Below are 25,331 nucleotides of genomic sequence, written 5' to 3' on the forward strand. Positions count from 1 at the left end.
GTTCAAGTTCTTTTTTCTCCGATCAGACAAGGACAATTTATGGCGGTCAAATATGTGGAGGTTCTGGAAATCTGGACATTTGTTTCATAAGAGAGAGAGATGTGGGCCAAATTTTATCTTTAATAATAATAATTTAAAAAAACAATATAAAAATGAAAATTAAATTCATTAAGGGTACAATAGTCTTTTTAGTTGACAGAAACCAAAAGTGCAAGGAAACTAGCTCAAAAGGACCACCAATCGTGGTTTAACTAAAGCCCTAAAAAAATAAAACCATTTTTACAATTTCGTCTTTGATATTACAAACTAGTTTGATAATCTTGGGACCTCAATATCAAACTAGTTTGATAATCTTGGGACCTCTTTTTTATTATGCTCTAAACCTTAATTATGTTTGGACCCACCGAGTCCCAATCTTATGAAGCACCAAACAAGTACTATACCGACATGGAAAGATGCGTTGTAAATAATAGAAAAATAATAAATCTTACCATCAACGATTCAACCCGTTCTAACGCCTATGTGAGATTTCATTCGTTCGATATATACTAACACTATTTGATGTATGTCAAAGTTCGAACTCTAAATCTATATGAAATTCCACACCTCAACCTCAATATGAAATTCCACACCTCAACCACAATGCCTCATCACATGTCAGGAAAATATGCATATCAGCCGAATAATTCGAAGGTTCGGATCCTACTTGGAACGAAATAGGCAGACAACTAGACATAGATTTGGTTTACTGAATATGCAAGTTTGTGTTGCGGTTTTTTTACTCACACAAAGAGGCAAACAACAAACACCAAAATCCAATTTTAGCATATGACATCGGACTTTTGTAATAAACGAAACATGCATTTTCTTTATAAAACAAAGCACTACAATAAGCACATAAAAAAAGTTCCAAGTAACACAAACCTAAAACAACTTTCCACACATATTTACATCAACTATATATACAACACAAAAGAGACGAACATTCTCTCTCTCAAAAAGACCAAATACCCGAACACATTTATAACTCCTAGCTAAAACCGATACTGCACTCTTGGTAGCTAAAGAGACCATTGATCTGACCTGTCAGCTGGATCTGACAGGTCAGATCAGACGGTAGAGGATCAGATCTCACAGGTCGTAAGGAGCACGAGGGCTCCGGGTTCCAATCCCGCTTGCCTTCTCGAAAGCGTCCGATGCAGACTTCCTACGAAACCTAAATGCCTCTGATCTGCCTCCTGACCATCCATCATTTTCATTAGCTCAAATATTAAACTTTCTAATGCAACCATGCAATCCAACAAACACTATTATAGTTTTCATACAATAATTTTAAATTATTCTTCATCAAATTATTCTTCTTTGATGCATCACATATTAATTACTCTTGAGCGAATAGAACTAAACACTCGTTAGATTATAAATTCTTTCCCTATTTGCCCAATTCTGGTATATTTAATCAACTTACTAAATAAATTTTCGTCTTGTAGGGTTTGTGAATTATTTAATATTTATGTTCGCTATAGTGGGCGATAATTCCAATTATTATTAACAATGTCATTTTCATGGTGGTAGATGGGAGATAAATTTATAATTGCAATTTGCAAAGAAAGAGACAAATATGCATCAGTGTTTTCCAACATCCTACTAGAAATAGTCAAATGCAGTTGTAATTACTAAATTACCCTTGCTCCAATTACCCAGGATCATTCTAGATCACTGCAGCTGGAAGGTCTATTTCGGGTAAAATGATAAAAACGTACTTCTTACCAGGGAAAGGAGATACCGGAGTTGTAGATCCGGCGGGAGATGCCGGCGGCGTGTCGCTCAGAGTTCTTTCAGGTTTTACGATCATTATACTTCGTGTTACTCTCATCGCAGGATCCTCTACTGCCGTATTCGTCACCGGCGGCGATTCTGCTTCAGAGAGAGCAAATGAATTTGTTCAGTTTGAGTACAGACGATTACACTTTTTGGATTAAAATTTTTTATGAAAAAAATTAGTTTTTTTTTCATAATCTCTGACGTAAACCCTAGGTTTCAGGATCTCGATTTATCCATAATAATACTTCAAAACTTTGGCCACTGATCAGTATCAGAATTTATCATACAATAACAAACGGAATCAATTAAATAATATAAGTATTTGATTAATTATAATTAAAGAAAAAATCGCGCCAAAATAAAACCTGATGATCACAATAAGCGATTGAGATCAAGAGGACTTTAACTATTAAGATAAAGGAATTTTCTAAGTAAAAGGTTATAATAATTATACGTGTTAACATATTCTTTTAACAAATTGTACAGTTCAAAAGCGGCAGGTAACAGCGTACCCTTGCCGGAATCCGATGACCGGAAACTAAAAGTAGACTGTTTTCGCAGCTTTCCGAGGCCCTTATCCGGCCGAGGTCCGGCGACTGTGTCATCCCAGAGTTGGTCGAGTAAACTCATAGCAAGAAGAAGAATAGATGATCTAACAAACACTCGTAAACCCCTCCTATGAAGATTGAGTGGTTTCAGAGAGTGGCTATGGCGGTATTTATTGACGAACTTGGGTTAAACGTCGAATAAGTCGTTTATACTGGTATTTGATCGTGGCCGTTGATTTTGGATACGGTATACCTTTATACGCATTAAAGATAAGATCAGTGTCAAAAATTAGATGAGACTGCCACTTGACAGGTCTATTTAGTAGAGGTAAAAGGTCACGAGGGCCCTTTACTTTATTCATTTTGAATGGGCATTGCCCTTGATTTATGTGAAAATTACGAGAATGGGACTGATGGTCTAGCCGCCATTGCAGTGTTGACACGTAGAAATCACTTTTGGGGATGTTAATGTGGGTACCCTTGTACGTTGGTTAAATTTTCAACAATGCCCTTAAGGTCTTGGTAATCACAAATAGGCACCCAATAAAGTTATACATGTAATTGGATAGGTACTTCTCTTAATTTGTTCATTTGAGTGTGATATATCAAAACACAACTTCCGTAAACAACATCTAAAGGGAAGCAAACAAGGTATTGGATTAGGGATGACAAAAAAACTCGAACCCGACGGGGAAACCCGAAACCCGATTATTTCGGGTCGGGTAACGGGTCGTTAACGGGTTTTTTATCGGGTTCGGGGCAGGGAGTGGGTTATCCTCGCCCCGACCCGACCCGCCCTGATTATATATATGTTCGAATCCTTTTTTATGTTAATTACACGCTTTCAAAGATAAAATACTTACTGTGGACAATCTTTTTAGTTATTAACAATCTGGTGTGAATGATCATTTTTTATGTTTTGACGTATTACACTAAAATTAAATCAAGTAATTTTTAATATAACGTCGAGTTAATTTTATTAAATTGATTCATGATATTTTTAATTTAAAAGGGAGGCTAGAACACGTATTTTTTATAAGGCATCGGGTTAACCTAAAACGGAATAAAGATTTCGTTATGAATTGCTGTAAGCCCGATAAGATACCCGAAACCCGATGAGAAAACTCGAACCCAACAGGGCGCCCCGATAAGATACCCGAAAGATATTGGGGCGGGTTTGGGAAACCATGCCCCGCCCCGAACCCGCCCCATTGTCATTCCTATATTGGATCATCAAACGTGTCCCTTGTCGAAGAGCACGAAAAGTGAAATCGCTAAATAATTTTTAAGGTTGGGTGTGTTTATACCAAACATAAGATAGACATGATACATGATGATATCTTTGTATCATGTTTGCATGTATTATATGAGACCAAGACTAATGAAAACTAATGTAATATGTAAACATTTGTCGGATTGATCGATGTGTGTATTTATATATAATGTTAGGATTGAGAATTGGTAAAACACAACGAACAATTAAAGATGCAAAAATAATTAATAAAGAGCACAAAGAATTATCGTTGTTGACACAATCAAAGGTATAAGATAATACACAAATGAACTATAGAGAAATTTTTATTAATTGTAGTCATCAAACACACATTTTCTACTTATAAAGACAAGTTGACCTAAAAACTGTTTGTGGCCAAACCTAAAAGTGTCATCAATTGAACGAGTTTTCTAGAATGTACATCACAAACCTTCTGCTCTAACATTGTAGACCTTGGATCGAGCACCGTAAACATTTTTCAATGACCACGAACCTTGTGTCGGGGCACTACAGTTGCATAACCGACAATGGAAAACAATTTCTTCATGGGGTGCATTGCTTAGACCCTACACGTTTTTCTGAGTGGGACCCCATTTCTAAGTCTCAGTACAAGAATGAGGTCAAAAGGAAGATCAAGCTTCACAACTCAACAATCTCCTACGTAGATGCTAATCTACCAATATGTTGCCATCCAAAACAACTATGTAAACCCCATATCTATAGTCTATTCATTTCCTTTCAAGTATTTGGAAGGTCAGTTGAAGCCATACATTACTTAAACTTCTTTGTTGCACGGACTTGGTAAACATATACATGGAAGCAACGAGGTCAAAGGGAACATTAGGCTCTACTTAAACAATCTCCAACTTGGAGGTTGGTCGACCAATCTAATACCATCTAAAACAACTCTGTAAACCCAATCTATATAGCTCATGCCTGCTCTTTAAGTAAATGGAAGGACAATTGAAGTCATACATAACATCAACTTCTTCGTTGTCACATCCTTGGTAAACGTATTTGTGGATTCATTATATAAAGAATCTTTTGTAAATTCATAGTATTATCATGTATCAAGAATGTGATAAATTGGTACCTTATTTGAATGTTTAGTTCTACCATGAAATATAATATTCTTCACATGGTGAATTGCATTATGGCTGTCACAATACATGGCACAATCTTCTCGTTTCATGTCTAACTATGATAAGAATTTGTTTAACCAAATAAGCTTATTGCTATCTTCTACAATAACCATATACTCAGCTTCTATGATTGAGAAAGCAACACTAATCTATATATGAACATCCAACTAATGTTTATACCCATAATTTTTTTTATATTTCATTCATAGCTAATTAGTTATCACAATACAATGATGGACAAGGCAAATGAGCAATAAGCTGCGTCGCTAAACCTTTTTTTTATGATAAAACCAATTCTTTTGAAGACTACATCCATTGATCTTGTAACACCCGGAATCCAGAAGACTAATTGAGGAAGGAAAAACTTCAATTAAGAAGCCAACTTGTCGAGTTCAAGGATGAAAACTCGACGTGTTGGAATGCTGGACCGCGCATTTTGGAAGACCAACTCGACGAGTTGGACTGGGTTTGGGAAACCCTAAAATCGGGACTTTGCACCCTATTTAAACACTTTAACCTCCAAAGACTGGCCTCATTTACAGCCTCCATCATCTCAAACCCTAGCCACGAAACCCTAATACACTTTTGAGAGTTTTGAGCCATTCTTGGTGCATTCTTTGTGGTTTTGAAGAAGAAGATACTTGAAGAAGGAGCAAGGAAGTGTTGGAGAAGAGTAAATCCAGAAGTCTAGCTTCATTTCTAGTTCATCAGAGGTATAAAGCTCCTATCTTGTCTATAATATGCTTAGATCTAGTTTTAGGGCATTTTCTCCATATTTTGGTCCAAGTAGCATGGTTCTTGGGATATGGACGTCCCAAGTGAGTATACTTCCAGATCTAGGACTTTGAAGGGCTTTCATGGCATAAAGGTGCAAACTTTATGGCCATTGAAGCCCCATGCAAGCTTTAGGATGTCATTTTGGCCTTTTAAGCTCCAAAAGGCCATGCATGGAGAGAAAGTCAGAGACTTTACGTGTTCATGTAGTGTCTAGGGTCTAGATCTCAGTTTGTATGCCTTAGCTTGAAGTATTAAGGGCTTTTGTGTAACGCCCGTGTTTCTAGGCTAGGCATTAATATTGACGTAATAGTCTAGGTTAACCTTTGTAACTCATTTTGAAGAAATGAAAAGGAATTATGTGTTTTATGCTTAATTATTAGGATTTAATTAATTAAGAGTTAAAATGAGCGTCGAAAATAAATATTAGATAAAGCCGATATCTATTAAGAAAGTTGTAGTGGTCGTGACAAGGATTACGGATATATAAAGAATACCGAAATCTGAGTTATAACGAAGAAGTTATGACCTGTCGAAGTTTCGCGACAAAACCGACACGGTGCCGAATGACGTAAAAAGTGAGTTTTTGATAAACTACTTTTTAGCCTTAGTGATCTAAATGAAAGTCGCAGTGTTCGTTAAACCGAGAGTATGCATAAAAAGAACGCCCAAATCTTACTTCGTATGAGGAAGTTATGATTTTTCTAAATTTCAGCTTAGCAGTGGACAGCTAAAAACTTGACTTTTAGATTGAGTGATTTTTCGCCGACACAACCTAAACGAGAATCGAAGGACTCGTCAATAGTAGTACAACAGTAAAAAGACAGACGAAAACGGACGTCGGATCAAAAAGTTATGAATTTATAACGTATTTCCTGTCCCGGTCTGTTAAAAATAATAATATTAAAATTAAAGTCAAAATTAGCCGACGAAGTCTTAACGAAAGTTGTAGAGCGTAGTTTTACCTACGCGTGCATATAAAGAACGTCAAAAACGGAGCCCGTATGCGAAAGTTATGGACTTTAGAAGTTTTGGCACAAAAATCAAGAAAAAACACGAAATCCGAGGAATTTCGCATGGACAGACTTCGGCCACGTCACCCGGATTCTCGCATGCATGCCACGTGCTCGTTACTGATTCGACCAAAGGTAGGCCCAACCGAAGCAGGACGAGTGTCGCCTCGTGTCCGAAGGAGCTTAGTCACCGATGCGCTGTGCAGCCGAGAGTCCGACGCGTGCCCATGTGACTCCTCACATCCGAAGCCGCCTCACCTCGCACCGACGCGTGTCGCACCAGCTGTCCGAGCTTCGCAGGCGCGCCACCTCCCACCCCTCGGACCCTAGACCTCGGTCCAATCAGAAGCAGACACATGGAGCCTCGCATGTGAGCCGCGTGTTCCCTTATCTGCCACCTAGGTCCGAAGCCTTCCCTATAAATAGAAGGGTGCGAGACCCCCCGGTGGTAATTTGGAAAATTGCCACTTTTCACCCCTTAAACAATATTTCTTCCATTCCAACTTCCCCCAAAGCCCCGGTATTATACCAAACACCCAAAATACGTTCTGAAGTGCCCGAGAAGCCCGATAAATTTATCTTGTCGGTTTTGAAGCCCAACCCTCGCAAAGCCCGGTTTCTCAATAAAACTCCCGGTTTTATTAGAAACGATCATTTTAGGAAACGAAGTGCTACCCGATTATCATTAAATCAAGTGAGTGTGTAGTCACTTTCACCTTACACATAGATATGAAGTATTTTCCTTAAAATACGTGCTATGTGTAATTATATTAATTGTTTATTTGAGGTGACTATTGAATAGATGTTTTATACAAGTTTTAAACTGTATATGTATTTTATCTATAAATATGTTGGGTAAAACATGGGTAGACGAAATAGTCGATGTGTGTTAAAATGGTGAGAGGCCTCGATGTTGTTGTTGTTGTAGTGGTCTAGCGGAGTATAGATGACGACCACGGACCTTTCTAGACAGTCCAGTGGAACACTAGCAGGTTCACAACTTGTAGGTGTTGGTGAACTATATGTTCATTTGTCACACCCCCAAACCAAGGATGGCGGAAACGTCCGGGGGTGGAGGACTTCATGTATAGTATCATAACAACAATTGTAATAGTAATTGAAGCAAACACAACCAACATATATATAATTGAAAAAAAATGACATCATTGTATGAATTACATGTTTACGAATCAATTACAATATGTTGACAAAATATGAAATAGTAGACGCCTTAGCGCCCCATCCTCAAAAGCACTTGGTTACCTGTTTAATGATTTCCTGAGAATACAAGTTGTTTGAAAAAGTGTCAACACAAAGGTTGGTGAGTTCATAAGCTTTTGTTTGGCATTATTAAAAGCCTTTCGTTTGTAAAAGTAGTATTTGTGTTAGAAAATCCAATATTTTCCTTAATGTGTAAATGTAGTCTTAAAACCCAAAGACCGAAATGTACAAGTAATTTGTCATATTTATAGTAAAACAATGCAAGTTTAAATCGACATAAACTCGTTAAATTTTAATGAAGTTCCCGTAAATTCCAATGTTTATTAATACTTTATGTGAGTTTATTATAACCATACTATGACCAAGGTTGCCTAAAACGACGTTCTTCAGGCGTCGGAAATGATATGACATTTGTCACCCCAGATCTATCGGTCTAACTGTTGCATGCAGTTTAGGTGTGGGTTTGTCAAACCCAATATAGATCTATACACAACTATCACGCTCTCCCTCAAGGAGACTTTGGTTACAATACAGGACTTAATGGTAATTTGAAGTAAATGTCTCACAAAGTCATTAACGGAATTACGTGTTATGAAAACTTGGTACCGTATGGCCGTACCTTGCTTAATGAAAATATCCTTTGTATAAATGTACCCGTTTTAAATGTATGTGTTATGTAATGTATCATAAACTATACCTATTATAGTTTATCAACCAAGGGTAGTACGTAGTAATGTATGCAAACTATATTCAAAATAGTTTATTAAATGTTTGAATGTATCGGTTGTACTTTGATTATAATCACTTGTTATTCTTTATATTTTATATGTCAAAATCCATTTGTAAACTGATGTGTGTCTAAATATTAAGATAAAATGTCATATATTGCAATAACATATAATCACATAAAGATATACACCTTGCTCAACATGTTACAAGGTGAAATGAAATTGACAGCAACTTTTCGTTGAATACAGTTTCTGTTACTGTTCTTAGAAAATTTATAGAAAGTAATTAAAGCTCTAAATCCAAATCCGCAAATTCTGAGAGTTTGGAATATGAGTCTAGTTTGTTCTTAAATTTTATCATGATTTTTAGTGATCTCTAACAGAGGTGAAAATGTTCATAATCACAGACTGGTCCGGGTTTGCCTCTGAAATGACAGGCAGTTTTGTAAAAATCACCATAAATTGTAGAAAAATCATATGGAGATGTGCAAGTAGCCATTTTAAAGCTAATAGCTTGAACTACTTGCACCTGAAACAGTTTTGAAAACTAAAATAGTTAAGTTGACCAAAACAGTCCGTGATCGAAGTTCATCTTTTCTGATGTAATCTGATAGAAAAAGTTTAATTGTGTTCTTGATGATTTTACTTGTATTCCCTCCTTAAAACTTAAGAAAAACATGTAAATGTAGGGGTATGAACTCACCTTATGTGGTTTCAGTAGATGAAAGTGAGAGAGAGGAAGTATTCAACCCAAGAACACTAAGAAGATGTCTTGATGATTCGAGAATCTAACACCGAATAAGATGGAATTTGTGTAAGATATCAATGATTTGAGTAGAATGGAGTGTAATAATTATATGAATGATGAAGATACTTACTAATTGAAGAAATAAATCCCTGAAGAAAGCCTTGAAGTTCTTGAAGTTGAGAGAAAAGATGAGAGAATTTTGGAGAGTGTCCTTTGGTTGCTAAGTGTAGAATGAAAGAACTTTATGGAGAATGAGGAGAGAGGATCAATCCTCCAGCTCTTAGAACGTGGGAAGAGCTGGAGATTGGGTGTAAAGGTCCACTAAGGAGACAAGGGGTAGTGGGAAAGAGTGGCTGATCATAGAGTGAGGTGGTGGTGGTTTGCTTTTGCCATAAATTAAGGAAAAGCAAATATTCCCTCAATAATTAGTTCAACCACTAATTCTTTTAATATATTTTTATAAAAACCCTGGAGATTTATATATTTTGGGGCCTTAGTTTATAAAATAAAGTTTTGGGTGAAAATCCCACGTTAAAATAATGAAAAACGGAGTTAAAACGAAGTCGTAGTCGAAAAACCGGTAAAAAGGGGCCGTCTGCGAGACCTCTCGCATGGGCTGTCTGAGAGGCTTCTCATGCGAGGCTTCTGTCCTGAGAGGCTTCTAATGAGAGGCTTCGGTCCTGAGAGGCTTCTCATGAGAGGCTTCGGTCCTGAGAGGCTTCTCATGAGAGGCTTCGGTCCTGAGAGGCTTCTCATGAGAGTTTTCGCTTCTAATAGGAGGGTTTTGGTTCCTTAAGGTTATTTTACTCGTTTTTACCCCGTTTCAAGTGGTTTTTGACACGGTTAAGGGTCGGGATGGCCCGAATGATTACAAAAAGTTAAAGTAACTTTTGAGAGAGATTTGGGAGAGATTTGGGAGAGATTTCAAATAGAAAGAGATAGAGTGAAAACGATTTAGAGAGGTTTCATTTGTGATTAATTTGAGTGTCCGGCTTCACAACGCAAGGTTCGTAAACCCCGTTAAACCGTGTTTTAGTGTCGTACACACTCCCGATGAGTGTGCAATAATGTTTTATCGTTTTGGTTCAATGTTTACTTAGGAAATTTAACACACGAACTTTCCAAATGATGTTTCTCTCATTAAGATATTGCATTGTACAGTAATTACATAGTGTAAACCCTAATATACAAGGGTTAATTGAGTCGATTGGTTTTGACTTGTTGACTTTGTTTGACTTTGACTTGACTCAATTTTGACGGTTGTCACATCATCCCCCTGTTAGAAGGAATTTCGTCCCGAAATTTGCATTTTACTGGGACATCAAGAGTTTGGGAAAAGATGTGGGTATTTTTATTTCATTTGATCTTCGCGTTCCCAGGTGAACTCAGGCCCGCGTTTAGCGTTCCAACGGACCTTCACGATGGGAATACGACTTTGTTTCGTTCGTTTGACTTCCCGATCCATGATTTCGACTGGTTCCTCCACGAAGTGGAGATTTTCGTTAACTTCGATTTCGTCGAGTGGTATTACGAGTGTCTCATCAGACAAACACTTCTTTAGGTTCGACACGTGAAATGTGGGATGTACTTTGTCGAGTTCCTGAGGTAATCGAAGTTTGTATGCTACTGGCCCAATCCTAGCAAGGATTTCGAATGGCCCGATGTACCTTGGATTTAGTTTCCCGCGTTTGCCGAATCGTATCATTCCTTTCCAAGGGGAAACTTTTAGTAGTACACGATCACCCACCTGGAATTCCAAGGGTTTGCGTCGTTTGTCTGCGTAACTCTTTTGTCGATCGCGAGACGCTTTCAGTCTTTCTCGAATTTGAACGATCTTTTCTGTGGTATCCCTTATGATTTCAGGGCCAGTGAGGGTGCTATTAGAGACTTGTCCTCTAGCTAGCTGTGTATCCCCCACCTCAGCCCAACACAGGGGTGATCTGCATTTGCGACCGTAAAGAGCTTCGAATGGAGCGACTTTGATGCTAGTATGATAGCTGTTATTGTAGGAGAATTCGATAAGCGGTAGATGGGTATCCCATGCATTACCGAAGTCTATCACATAAGCTCTTAACATGTCTTCCAACGTTTGAATGGTTCGTTCGCTCTGTCCGTCGGTTTGTGGGTGGTAGGCCGTACTCATGTCAAGCCTAGTTCCCAATGATTTTTGTAGAGACTGCCAAAACCGTGAGGTAAATCTACTATCTCTATCGGAGATAATGGATATCGGCACACCATGGAGTCGTACAATCTCTCTGATGTACGTTCTAGTCAGCTTCTCCATCTTGTCGGTTTCTTTTATCGGTAGGAAGTGTGCTGATTTGGTCAATCTGTCTACGATTACCCATATGGTGTCAAGCCCGCCCGATGTCTTAGGCAGCTTGGTTATGAAGTCCATGGTTATTCGTTCCCACTTCCACTCAGGTATATTCGGCTGTTGTAATAGCCCGGATGGTTTCTGGTATTCGATTTTGACCTTGGCGCAAGTCAGACACTTGCTCACATAGGTAGCAATCTCAGCTTTCATGTTCGGCCACCAGTATAATATCTTGAGGTCCAGATACATCTTATCTGACCTGGGATGGATGGAATATCGAGTCTTGTGTGCTTCATTCATGATGACGTCTCGGAGTCCACCGAACTTCGGTGTCCAGATTCGATTCATGAGATAACGTACTCCATCATCCTTGACTTCTAAGTTTTTATCCATTCCCCTTAATGTCTCTCCTGCCACCTTTTCTGGTTTCAAAGCTTCTAGTTGAGCTTCCTTGATTTGTATGGTCGTGTGGGAATGGATCGTCATTGTTAAGGATTTTACTCGGCGGCCCGAGTACTCCTTCCTGCTTAGAGCATCAGCCACTACATTGGCCTTGCCCGGATGATAACGAATTTCGCACTCGTAGTTATTCAGCAACTCTACCCATCTCCTCTGTCGCATGTTGAGCTCTTTCTGATTGAGGATATGCTGAAGACTTTTATGATCAATGAAGATAGTGCATTTCGTGCCGTAGAGGTAGTGTCTCCAGATCTTCAAAGCGAATACCACTGCTCCTAATTCCAGGTCGTGCGTAGTATAATTAACCTCGTGCGTCTTAAGCTGTCTTGATGCATACGCGATAACCTTCCCTCTCTGCATGAGCACACATCCGAGGCCTTGATTCGAAGCATCACAGTACACTACGAAGTCCTCGGTTCCCTCTGGGAGAGACAAGATCGGTGCGCTGCATAGGGCTTGTTTTAACGTTTGGAAAGCAGTTTCTTGTTTATTTTCCCACTTGAATATCACACCTTTCTGCGTCAAGGTGGTGAGTGGTTTCGCAATCTTGGAGAAGTTTTGTATAAATCTTCGGTAGTAGCCAGCAAGCCCAAGGAATTGTCGAATTTCGGTTGGCGTCTTGGGTGCTGACCAATTCTCGATTGCCTTGATCTTGGAGGGATCCACATGTATGCCTTTCTCACTTACCACATGGCCAAGGAAATCCACTTCTCTAATCCAGAATTCACACTTAGAGAACTTAGCATAAAGCTTCTCCGCTCTTAGTGTCTCTAGCACTTGGCGTAGATGTAGGCGATGCTCTTCTTCGCTTCGCGAGTAGATCAAGATATCGTCGATGAATACGATTACAAACTTGTCTAGGTAGGGTCGACACACTCTATTAATTAGGTCCATGAATACCGCAAGTGCGTTTGTTAAACCGAAGGACATCACCACAAACTCGTAGTGCCCATAGCGAGTTCTGAATGCAGTTTTGGGAATATCTTCTTCTTGAACTCGTAGTTGATGGTAACCTAACCTTAGGTCGATCTTTGAGAAGAAATTTGCTCCTTGGAGTTGGTCGAAAAGGTCGTCGATTCGGGGTAGAGGATATCGGTTCTTGATGGTGAGTTTGTTTAGTTCCCGATAGTCGATGCACATGCGAAAGGATCCGTCCTTCTTCTTTACAAAAAGGACTGGTGCTCCCCAAGGTGAGAAACTTGGTCTGATGAACCCTTTGCTCAAAAGCTCGTTCAACTGACTGGACAACTCTTGCATTTCTGTTGGTGCGAGGCGGTATGGAGCTCTGGCTACGGGGGTAGCTCCGGGTATTAAGTCAATTCTGAAATCGACTTGTCGTGCGAGTGGTACACCAGGAAGATCTTCTGGGAACACATCCGGGAAGTTACACACTTCGGGGATGTCTTTGATGTCTTTCACGTCTTGTTTCTTGTCTACTACGTGGGCCAAGAAGGCGTGGTACTCCTTCCGGAGATACTTTTGGGCTTTGATGCATGAGATGATTTGTAAATTCGCACTAGGTTTGTCACCATAGATGAGAAGGGTTTCGTTATTTGGTAGATTGAGGCGAACGACCCTTTCGTAACATAGAATGTCGGCACGGTGAGGAACTAACCAATCCATCCCGATGATTACGTCGAAGCTTTTTATGGTGACCGGCATCAGGTCAATTTTAAATGTATGGTTGTCTAGAGTGAGAGTAAACTCTGAGTATATATCGCTAGTGCGTTCTACTTTCCCATTTGCCATTTCTACTACATAAGTATCCTTTAGTGATTGGGGATTTTGTTCAAGTAATTGTTTATATTGGTGGCTCACGAAACTCCTCTCCGCTCCACTATCGAATAGTACGCATGCATAAGAGTTATTGAGGAGAAACGTACCGGTAACCACCGCGGGATCCTCAACTGCTTCCCCATGTCCTATTGCCAGGATTCTTCCTACTCCACCAGCATTAGGGGCTTGTGCTTTGGGGCAGTTTCTTTTGAAGTGACATGCGTCTCCACAGTTGTAGCAGGTTCGGGTTGCCCCCGTACTGGCGACTTGGTTGATTGGTCGAGCCGACGCTTTACAGAAACGAGCAGTGTGCCCCTTCCTGTCGCAGTTGTTACAGTGCATCTCCCTACAAGCACCATTGTGGTGAAAGTTGCACTTGTTGCACTTGGGTAGGGTTCCAGCATATGGCTTCGGTGGTGCAGTAGTGGCAGCATTAGTGGCAGCATGGACAACAACAGTTTGTTGCTTCTTAGCGGGGTCCTGTGCTGGTTGGCTCTTCTTTTGGTTCCAGAACTTCCTTTTGTTGTTTCCCCCTTTTGATTGATCAGTGGTGGTGGTTGTAGTATTATGACCGGCTCGGTGGTCAACAAGTTGTTGTGCCAGCTCCCTGGCACTGTCAAAAGTAGTTGGCCTTGAAGCCAGGACACTACTTTGCACTTGGGGAGACAGTCCCCAAAGGTATCGCTCCACCTTTTTCTCCTCCGGAGTAACCATTGTTGGGCAGAGGAGAGCCAATTCATTGAATCGGGTGGTGTAGGTTTCAAGGTCGAAGCCCGTCATCCTGAGGTTCCAAAGTTCTTGTTCCAGCTTTTGAATTTCACCTCTCGGGCAGTACTCCTTCATCATCAAGGTTTTTAGTTCTGCCCAGGATATGGAGCTAGCCACTTCGAGAGTAAATGAATTAATCCGACAGTTCCACCAAGTAAGGGCCCGGCCGGTGAAAGTGAAGGCTGCGAACTTAACTTTGCTCGCTTCGGGGCAAGAGCACACTTGAAAGACTACTTCAGTCTTTTCAAACCATTGCATTAAAGTGATGACTCCCCCGCTCCCATTGAAGTTGTCGGGTTTGCCATTGGTGAAGTCTTTGTAGGAACACTCTCTTGTACGCCACGTACTGTCTCCGTAGTTAGAGTTTGTAGCACCCGATCCAGAACCACCAGCTCCGTTTGTCCCTATCTGCGATATTGCGGCCGCTACGGCTGCTGTTACTGCAGCCTGGAACATCGCAGGATCAAACTGTGGAGGCAGCGGCGGAGGAGGTGTTGCTGTGTTGCCGGAAGGTCTTGGTCTTCTCCTTGGCGGCATGGTTCTGTCATAAGTCGTAAACCAATGTACTTTTAGTAAAAGTATATTTATAGGAAGAGAAATCTTTTATACATAAAGTATATTATTACGTTGTTTTCCGGTATGTTTACGATACATACGATTTTATACTTTTAATTGACCCAATACATTGGGTTATGAGGTAAAATGAAAGTATAAAATATTTTATTTGAGTTTCCTTGTTTCCAAGTATATGACTGTTTGTAAAAGTTTCACATATACTAATTTAGTCGGGACATAATTAATATATTATATTTTAAAATGATCTTTATCGGTTACTTAATTAGTTGCAAAGTGCATACCAGTCATATGTGATTAAGATATAATAGTCCTTCGAATAGATGACCCTAACTCCAAGACCACAACCAAACAAGGACAGGAAGTGAAACAAAGATACATAAATTCTAAGTCTATAGCATCTTAGTTACATATGACCTTAGCGCATCCACTTAGCAGCTATTGATCTATAAATAAAGACCTATTTAATTCTCAGATAATTTATTATAGTAACACAAAATACTCCTATAGTATTTGTAAATGTTTAGTGTTGAGTTCTTAAAGTATCCTTTGTAGTGTGTTATTAGGTTTGTTAGATTTGTTGCCCATCCTGACCATCCCCCGGTATATGCAAGTCAATTCCCGGACAGATATAGTTGATCAGGCTATATCCTTCCCAGATTTAATCCACATATACTAAGGCATACTCAAAATGTTCAACTCTTCTTCTTTTGCTTTATGTTTTCGCTAGTTATGATACCATGCGAGCATGTAATGTATGTATGTATACTTTAATTAAGAAAATCATTTATTTTCTAAGAGTATATTTATTTGAAAAATGCACAAATCAGAGACTATTAGTCCCAATTGTGTTTATAGTTTGTATATCTTATGTGGTTTGATATACTTAATTCACTATAAACTGGGCTCTGATACCAATCTGTCACACCCCCAAACCAAGGATGGCGGAAACGTCCGGGGGTGGAGGACTTCATGTATAGTATCATAACAACAATTGTAATAGTAATTGAAGCAAACACAACCAACATATATATAATTGAAAAAAAAATGACATCATTGTATGAATTACATGTTTACGAATCAATTACAATATGTTGACAAAATATGAAATAGTAGACGCCTTAGCGCCCCATCCTCAAAAGCACTTGGTTACCTGTTTAATGATTTCCTGAGAATACAAGTTGTTTGAAAAAGTGTCAACACAAAGGTTGGTGAGTTCATAAGCTTTTGTTTGGTATTATTAAAAGCCTTTCGTTTGTAAAAGTAGTATTTGTGTTAGAAAATCCAATATTTTCCTTAATGTGTAAATATAGTCTTAAAACCCAAAGACCGAAATGTACAAGTAATTTGTCATATTTATAGTAAAACAATGCAAGTTTAAATCGACATAAACTCGTTAAATTTTAATGAAGTTCCCGTAAATTCCAATGTTTATTAATACTTTATGTGAGTTTATTATAACCATACTATGACCAAGGTTGCCTAAAACGACGTTCTTCAGGCGTCGGAAATGATATGACATTTGTCACCCCAGACCTATCGGTCTAACTGTTGCATGCAGTTTAGGTGTGGGTTTGTCAAACCCAATATAGATCTATACACAACTATCACGCTCTCCCTCAAGGAGACTCTGGTTACAATACAGGACTTAATGGTAATTTGAAGTAAATGTCTCACAAAGTCATTAACGGAATTACGTGTTATGAAAACTTGGTACCGTATGGCCGTACCTTGCTTAATGAAAATATCCTTTGTATAAATGTACCTTTTTTTAAATGTATGTGTTATGTAATGTATCATAAACTATACCTATTATAGTTTATCAACCAAGGGTAGTACGTAGTAATGTATGCAAACTATATTCAAAATAGTTTATTAAATGTTTGAATGTATCGGTTGTACTTTGATTATAATCACTTGTTATTCTTTATATTTTATATGTCCAAATCCATTTGTAAACTGATGTGTGTCTAAATATTAAGATAAAATGTCATATATTGCAATAACATATAATCACATAAAGATATACACCTTGCTCAACATGTTACAAGGTGAAATGAAATTGACAGCAACTTTTCGTTGAATACAGTTTCTGTTACTGTTCTTAGAAAATTTATAGAAAAATCATCAAAGCTCTAAATCAAAATCCGCAAATTCTGAGAGTTTGGAATATGAGTCTAGTTTATTCGTAAATTTTATCATGATTTTTAGTGATCTCTAACAGAGGTGAAAATGTTCATAATCATAGACTGGTCCGGGTTTGCCTCTGAAATGACAGGCAGTTTTGTAAAAATCACCATAAATTGTAGAAAAATCATATGGAGATGTGCAAGTAGCCATTTTAAAGCTAATAGTTTGAACTACTTGCACCTGAAACAGTTTTGAAAACTAAAATATTTAAGTTGACCAAAACAGTCCGTGATCGAAGTTCATCTTTTCTGATGTAATCTGATAGAAAAAGTTTAATTGTGTTCTTGATGATTTTACTTGTATTCCCCCCTTAAAACTTAAGAAAAACATGTAAATGTAGGGGTATGAACTCACCTTATGTGGTTTCAGTAGATGAAAGTGAGAGAGAGGAAGTATTCAACCCAAGAACACTAAGAAGATGTCTTGATGATTCGAGAATCTAACACCGAATAAGATGGAATTTGTGTAAGATATCAATGATTTGAGTAGAATGGAGTGTAATAATTATATGAATGATGAAGATACTTACTAATTGAAGAAAGAAATCCCTGAAGAAAGCCTTGAAGTTCTTGAAGTTGAGAGAAAAGATGAGAGAATTTTGGAGAGTGTCCTTTGGTTGCTAAGTGTAGAATGAAAGAACTTTATGGAGAATGAGGAGAGAGGATCAATCCTCCAGCTCTTAGAACGTGGGAAGAGCTGGAGATTGGGTGTAAAGGTCCACTAAGGAGACAAGGGGTAGTGGGAAAGAGTGGCTGATCATAGAGTGAGGTGGTGGTGGTTTGCTTTTGCCATAAATTAAGGAAAAGCAAATATTCCCTCAATAATTAGTTCAACCACTAATTCTTTTAATATATTTTTATAAAAACCCTAGAGATTTATATATTTTGGGGCCTTAGTTTATAAAATAAAGTTTTGGGTGAAAATCCCACGTTAAAATAATGAAAAACGGAGTTAAAACGAAGTCGTAGTCGAAAAACCGGTAAAAAGGGGCCGTCTGCGAGACCTCTCGCATGGGCTGTCTGAGAGGCTTCTCATGCGAGGCTTCTGTCCTGAGAGGCTTCTAATGAGAGGCTTCGGTCCTGAGAGGCTTCTCATGAGAGGCTTCGGTCCTGAGAGGCTTCTCATGAGAGGCTTCGGTCCTGAGAGGCTTCTCATGAGAGTTTTCGCTTCTAATAGGAGGGTTTTGGTTCCTTAAGGTTATTTTACTCGTTTTTACCCCGTTTCAAGTGGTTTTTTGACCCGGTTAAGGGTCGGGATGGCCCGAATGATTACAAAAAGTTAAAGTAACTTTTGAGAGAGATTTGGGAGAGATTTCAAATAGAAAGAGATAGAGTGAAAACGATTTAGAGAGGTTTCGTTTGTGATTAATTTGAGTGTCCGGCTTCACAACGCAAGGTTCGTAAACCCCGTTAAACCGTGTTTTAGTGTCGTACACACTCCCGATGAGTGTGCAATAATGTTTTATCGTTTTGGTTCAATGTTTACTTAGGAAATTCAACACACGAACTTTCCAAATGATGTTTCTCTCATTAAGATATAGCATTGTACAGTAATTACATAGTGTAAACCCTAATATACAAGGGTTAATTGAGTCGATTGGTTTTGACTTGTTGACTTTGTTTGACTTTGACTTGACTCAATTTTGACGGTTGTCACATCATTGGCGTACTCCATCCCCCTCATGGTTGCCTTTAGGACATGTATGGCTGAGGAGTCCCCTTAGCAGCAGTGTCCATCCCGATGATATTCCTTAGGCTAGGTCCCTCGTGATAGGTGTTTAGGGACGTAAAGTGAGGATAACGGAAATGGGTAATCAGGGTTATTGTTGATTGATGAACTTAATAAGTTTATTATTATTGTGGGTTGAAAACCCTATATGCTCACCAGGCTCCCAATCCTGAACCACTCAGCTTTTTATATTATAGGTAGTGGACCCCGAGCATAGTCGGATGATGATGAGAGATTTTTGGATTATAGGCCAGTAGTTGTAAATAATTGTTGTAAGGCTTATAATGTCTTGTTTATGCTTTTGATCTGTATCGAAACATGACATCCCGAGGTTTTGATATAAAAGGAAAATATATACTTTCTTAAAGAAAGGTTTTGATAAATTTTTATCATGTTTTGTTTTGGGGACCAATTCCGCAACATCTTTTAAAAGGATTTCTCTGACTTTATTTTAAAAAGCATAAATTAAATCGGTCTTTTCTGGCCGAGAAATTAGGGGATGTCACAGTTGGTATCAGAGCATTAGTTTAAGCGAACTAGGAATTTGTAGGATTTCTAGACTTAAACTTAGAATGCTAAGTGATGATTGTGAGATGAGTGTCTACCATATTTTAGACACGAGCACTAGTTTATTTTAGGAAAGATGCCTAAAATGCTTTTATCTGCTAAATGCTATATGTGTGCCATATATGCCATTATTTGTTCGGATCTATGGTCTGTTGCCGACCGGATCTGGAAACCTTATGTGTGTAGGATTCTAAGCGTACGATTATAATATTAGAACTAACATGTAAACGTTTCGGAGTGATAAGGAGAATTTAAATATCTATCAAGGATAAAGACCTAAATTCGTCTTATTCACTATATAGATTATAATGGCAAGAACCCGAAGTGGAGCAGGAAATGCAAATAGAAACCAACAACCTCAACCCCAAGTGGTGGAACAGGTGCCTATAGCAGGAGCTGCACCAGAACCCATCATCATGGCTGGAGTACGAGCTATGATTCAGTCAATGATGGCTGAACAAAGGGAGGAAATGAGGTAAATATTGCTGAACAACAGGGATGAACCTTCAATTCCTGTTGAACAACCTGAATTAAATGACAATCAATCTGAAGAAGGAAACAACAGTAAATCTGTTGGTCATAGTGAACCGCTTGTGGTTGGGAGAAATAACCACGAGGATAGAGTGGAGAGAAATGGATGCAAGTATAAAGACTTTATGACTTGCAAGCCATCAACCTTCACTGGAAAAGAAGATCCCGTCGGAGTAATGGATTGGACCTCGGAAATGGAATTGGCTTTCATGACATGTGGTTGCCAAGGCAAGTTACAAACCACATTTGCAGTGCGTCAGTTCAGAGGTAGTGCTGCTCGTTGGTGGAACACTCTAGGGAAAACCCTAAGCCCTAATGAGCCACTGCAACTGACTTGGGCAGAGTTCTTGGTGCACTTCAAGCGCAAGTACTGCTCGGCCCAAAATGTGCTTGAGCTAGAAAACCAATTTCTGACGTTGAAGAAGGGAAGTATGACCGTTGATGAATACACAAATAGCTTCACAGACAAAATGGAGTTTGCTTTGCGTATTGTCCCAGATGAGCTGACAAAAATTGACAGATACACAAAGGGACTTCCATGGGAGTACGCGGTGCCAGTACGTCAGACACTTACTTTGGAGGCAGCTGTCTGGGCTGCCAAGTCTGTGGAAGATATGATTAAGGGGAGAGCCGCCAGCAAGGTTGAAGTTGGCGAAAAGAGAAAGTTTGAAGGAACTTCAGGTTCCAATAAAAAGAATAAATTCTCGAAGACTGGTTCGAGGAAATTCGGAGGAGGAGCCGAAGCCAAGTGGTGTGACAAGTGTAAGAAGAAACATGCTGGGAAATGCAGCGTGGAAGTCACTTGTTAAAAATGTGGAAAGCCTGGGCATTATGCAAATGAATGTACCTTCAATAAGAACGTCTATTTTGTGTGCCATGAAGAAGGGCATATTTTGAAGGATTGCTCGAAGAAGAAGGATGGAGCAAAGCCTAATCTTCCACCAAAGCCGAATGCGAGAGCCTTTCAGATGACACTTGAAGCTGCGAAAGAAGAAGCCGATGTCGCTTCAGGTACCTTTCTCGTAAACGAATTTCCTACCCAAATTTTGTTTGATTATGGAGCCAATTACTCCTTTATTTCGCATGAATTTGGTAGAAAGCTAGCTTTGCCTGTAGATAGACTAGTTAATGTTATAATAGTCGAGATTGCTAGTGGCAAGTTTATACCTGTTAGCCATCGTATGAAAAACATCTTCATTGACTTGAATGGGAATAAGTTCCACGAGGAATTATTACCTATCGAGTTAAATGGTTTCGACATAGTTCTAGGAATGGATTGGCTTAGCGCCAATGATGCCGAAATATTGTGTAGGAAGAAGATAGTAAAAGTAAAACCGCCAGGGAAAGAGTCGTTTATGGTGTATGGAGACAAACGCAGAGTAAACTATGGAATCATTTCCCTAATGAAAGCCATATAGTTTTTGGTCAAGGGATGTACATCATATCTAGCATTCGTGATCGATGCTAAGAAGGAAAAGAAGGAGGTGCAGAATATTCCGGTGGTGTGTGACTATCCGGAAGTCTTTCCCGAAGATCTTCCCGGATTGCCCCCTGGTCGACAAGTAGAATTCCGTATCGACTTGTTACCAGGAACGGCGCCAATAGCAAAAGCACCGTATCGATTAGCACCAACAGAGATGAAAGAACTTATGACACAACTTCAGGAGTTATTGGACAAAGGTTTTATTCGACCTAGTTCATCACCCTGGGGAGCCCCAGTGTTATTTGTAAAGAAAAAGGATAGGAGCATGAGAATGTGCATCGATTACAGAGAGCTGAATAAAGCAACAATAAAGAACAAGTACCCATTGCCGAGGATTGATGACCTGTTCGATCAGTTGCAAGGTTCGAGCTATTTTTCGAAGATCGATCTTAGGTCAGGATATCATCAGCTAAAGGTAAGAGAGCAGGATATTGAGAAGACTGCGTTCAGAACAAGATATGGACACTATGAGTTTTTGGTTATGTCGTTCGGACTAACCAACGCTCCAGCAGCTTTCATGGATTTGATGAACAGGGTTTGTAAACCATACCTTGATAAATCCGTGATAGTGTTCATAGATGATATTTTGATTTATTCAAAAAGCAAGCAGGAGCATGACAAGCATCTGCGTGAAGTGGTAGAAGTTTTGAAAAAGGAGAAGCTGTATGCAAAGTTCTCCAAATGTGAATTTTGGATTCAAGAAGTCCAATTTTTCGGTCATATGGTTAACCAAGAAGGGATAGTGGTTGACCCAACGAAGATTGAAGCTGTGATGAAGTGGGAACAACCAAAAAGTCCTACGGAGATCCGAAGCTTTTTAGGATTAGCTGGATATTACCAAAGGTTTATCCAAGGCTTTTCTTCGATCGCAACTCCATTAACAGTTTTGACCCACAAAGGAGCTACTTATACTTGGAATGCGAAGCATAAGGAAGCTTTTGAGAAGTTAAAGAAGAAATTGAGTGAAGCACCGATTCTTTCGTTACCTGAAGGAGTCGATGACTTTGTAGTTTATAGTGATGCCTCTGGAGTTGGGTTAGGTTGTGTTCTGACCCAAAGGGATAAAGTGATAGCGTATGCATCGAGGCAATTGAAAGAGCATGAAAAGAACTACCCCACTCATGATCTGGAGTTGGCAGCGGTAGTATTCGCCTTAAAGATATGGAGGCACTATCTTTATGGCACTAAATGCAAACTTTTCACTGATCATAAGAGTCTTCAATATCTCTTTAATCAGAAGGAATTGAACATGAGGCAACGACGCTGGCTAGAGTTACTCAAGGACTACGATTGTGAGATACTTTACCACCCCGGTAAAGCAAATGTTGTTGCTGATGCTCTAAGTCGGAAGGTAAACCTTGAAAAGAAAAGGCCAAGAGCGTTGAGAATTGAAGTTGTCTCGACAATTGTGGAAAGTATAAAGAAAGCTGAAGAGGAAGCTTTAGAGAAAAATGACCGAAAGGAAGAACGTTTGGGCAAAACGTTAGTGTTTGATACAAACGGTCAAGGACTGAAGGTATTCAAAGATAGGATTTGGGTACCTAAGACGGGAGGAGTAAGAGATCTTCTGATGGAAGAAGCTCACAAGACCATGTACTTGATTCATCTCGGCAGTACAAAAATGTATAGGGATCTAAAACCCTACTACTGGTGTCCGACGATGAAGATCGATGTTGCTAAGTATTTGGCCGAGTGTGTAACATGTACTAGGGTTAAGGCACAACATTAGAAACCGTATGGGAGTTTAGAACCTTTGCCTGTACCTATGGGTAAATGGGAAGACATCACCATGGATTTTGTGACTAAACTGCCCAGAACAAGGAACGGTCACGACATGATTTGGGTGGTCGTTGATCGCTTCACTAAGAGTGCGCATTTCATAGCAGCCAACGAGAAATGGTCTATGGATAAACTTACGAATTCTTACGTGAAGGAAATTGTGAGGCTTCACGGTGTTCCATTAACGATTGTATCAGATCGTGACAACCGTTTTACCTCAAGGTTTTGGAGGAGTCTACAACAGGAATTGGGTACCAAGTTGTGTTTGAGTACAACTTACCATCCGCAAACCGATGGTCAGAGCGAACGAACAATTCAAACGTTGGAGGATATGCTGAGAGCATGTACCCTGGAATTCCAAGGTAACTGGGATGAACACTTACCTTTAGTAGAATTTTCCTATAATAATAGTTTCCACTCGAGCATCAAGATGACACCTTATCACACTTTGTATGGAGAAAAGTGTCGAACACCGTCATGTTGGCTGGAGGCTGGGGAAAAGCAGTTTATGGGACCTGAAATAGTCCATCAGACTGCTGAAAAGTTGAAAGTGATTAGGGAAAGGATGTTAGCTGCTCAAGATCGTCAAAAGAGCCATACTGACAAGAAAAGACAACTGATATCATTCGAAGTTGGAGATTCGGTTTTACTTAAAGTCTCACCGTGGAAGGGACTTATAAGATTTGGTAAGAGGGGAAAATTGAGTCCAAGGTTTATTGGACCGTTTAAAGTTCTTCAGAGGATCGGGAATCAAGCTTACAAGCTAGAATTACCGGAAGAACTAGAGGGTATTCATAACACCTTTCATGTGTGTTATTTAAGAAAGTTCACGGGAGATGTGCCCGACATAATTCCAATTTTTGAATTAAGGTTGGATGAAAACAAGAGGTTAATTGAAGAACCTGAGGCAATCGTTGACCGTAAGACTAAGAAGTTGCGATGCAAGATGGTCGATTTAGTGCTTGTGCGTTGGAAACATACAAATGGGCCAAATCTCACCTGGGAAACGAAGAGAGACATGATGAGTCGCTACCCGCATTTGTTTGCTGATGTGTGATTCCGGGGACGGAATCATTCTAAGGGGGAGAGAATTGTAACGCCCGTGTTTCTAGGCTAGGCATTAATATTGACGTAATAATCTAGGTTAACATTTGTAACTCATTTTGAAGAAATGAAAAGGAATTATGTGAATATTATGTGAATTATGTGTTTTATGCTTAATTATTAGGATTTAATTAATTAAGAGTAAAAATGAGCGTCGAAAATAAATATTAGATAAAGCCATTATCTATTAAGAAAGTTGTAGTGGTCGTGACAAGGATTCCGCATATATAAAGAATACCGAAATCCGAGTTATAACGAAGAAGTTATGACCTGTCGAAGTTTCGCGACAAAACCGACACAGTGCCGAATGACGTAAAAAGTGAGTTTTTGATAAACTACTTTTTAGCCTTAGTGATCTAAATGAAAGTCGTAGTGTTCGTTAAATCGAGAGTATGAATAAAAAGAACGCCCAAATCTGACTTCGTATGAGGAAGTTATGATTTTTCTAAATTTCAGCTTAGCAGTAGACAACTAAAAACTCGAATTTTAGATCGAGTGATTTTTCGCCGACACAACCTAAACAAGAATCGAAGGTCTCGTCAATAGTAGTACAACAGTAAAAAGACAGACGAAAACGGACGTCGGATGAAGAAGTTATGAATTTTTAACGGATTTCCTGTCCCGGTCGGTTAAAAATAATAATATTAAAATTAAATTCAAAATTAGCCGACGAAGTCTAAACGAAAGTTGTAGAGCGTAATTTTACCTACGCGCGCATATAAAGAACGTCAAAAACGGAGTCCGTATGCGAAAGTTATGGATTTTAGAAGTTTTGGCACAAAAAT

General features: G+C 39.2%; 1 protein-coding gene across 2 annotated transcripts; it reads right to left on the reverse strand.

Annotated features, from left to right (window-relative positions):
• Positions 1-840: 840 nt before the first annotated feature.
• On the reverse strand, positions 841-2,536 carry LOC145124503 (dormancy-associated protein homolog 3-like). 2 transcript variants are annotated; one of them, XM_079059866.1, is made up of 3 exons: positions 2,337-2,536; positions 1,771-1,920; positions 841-1,238 (listed from the first exon to the last, which is right to left on the reverse strand). In XM_079059866.1, the coding sequence occupies exons 1-3, from the start codon at positions 2,452-2,454 to the stop codon at positions 1,132-1,134; spliced, it is 375 nt and encodes a 124-aa protein (XP_078915992.1). In that variant the 5' UTR covers positions 2,455-2,536; the 3' UTR covers positions 841-1,131. The 2 variants fall into 2 exon arrangements, with proteins under 2 accessions (XP_078915992.1, XP_078915993.1); XM_079059867.1 differs by having other exon boundaries at positions 1,771-1,917; positions 2,337-2,533.
• Positions 2,537-25,331: the final 22,795 nt, after the last annotated feature.

This window comes from Lactuca virosa, chromosome 7 (genome assembly GCF_052849685.1).
Source record: "Lactuca virosa cultivar CGN04683 chromosome 7, Lactuca_virosa_CGN04683_v6, whole genome shotgun sequence".
Lineage (NCBI taxonomy): Eukaryota > Viridiplantae > Streptophyta > Magnoliopsida > Asterales > Asteraceae > Lactuca > Lactuca virosa.

What these genes read in the sequence shown, in the direction of transcription:
- LOC145124503 (XM_079059866.1), bottom strand. Translation starts at nt 2,454, where the DNA reads ATGAGTTTACTCGACCAACTCTGGGATGACACAGTCGCCGGACCTCGG. An exon ending in GTCATCGGATTCCGGCAAGG is followed by an intron (nt 1,921 to 2,336) that starts GTACGCTGTTAC and finishes CTCTCTCTGAAG; the next exon opens with CAGAATCGCCGCCGGTGACG. An exon ending in TCCGGTATCTCCTTTCCCTG is followed by an intron (nt 1,239 to 1,770) that starts GTAAGAAGTACG and finishes ATGGATGGTCAG; the next exon opens with GAGGCAGATCAGAGGCATTT.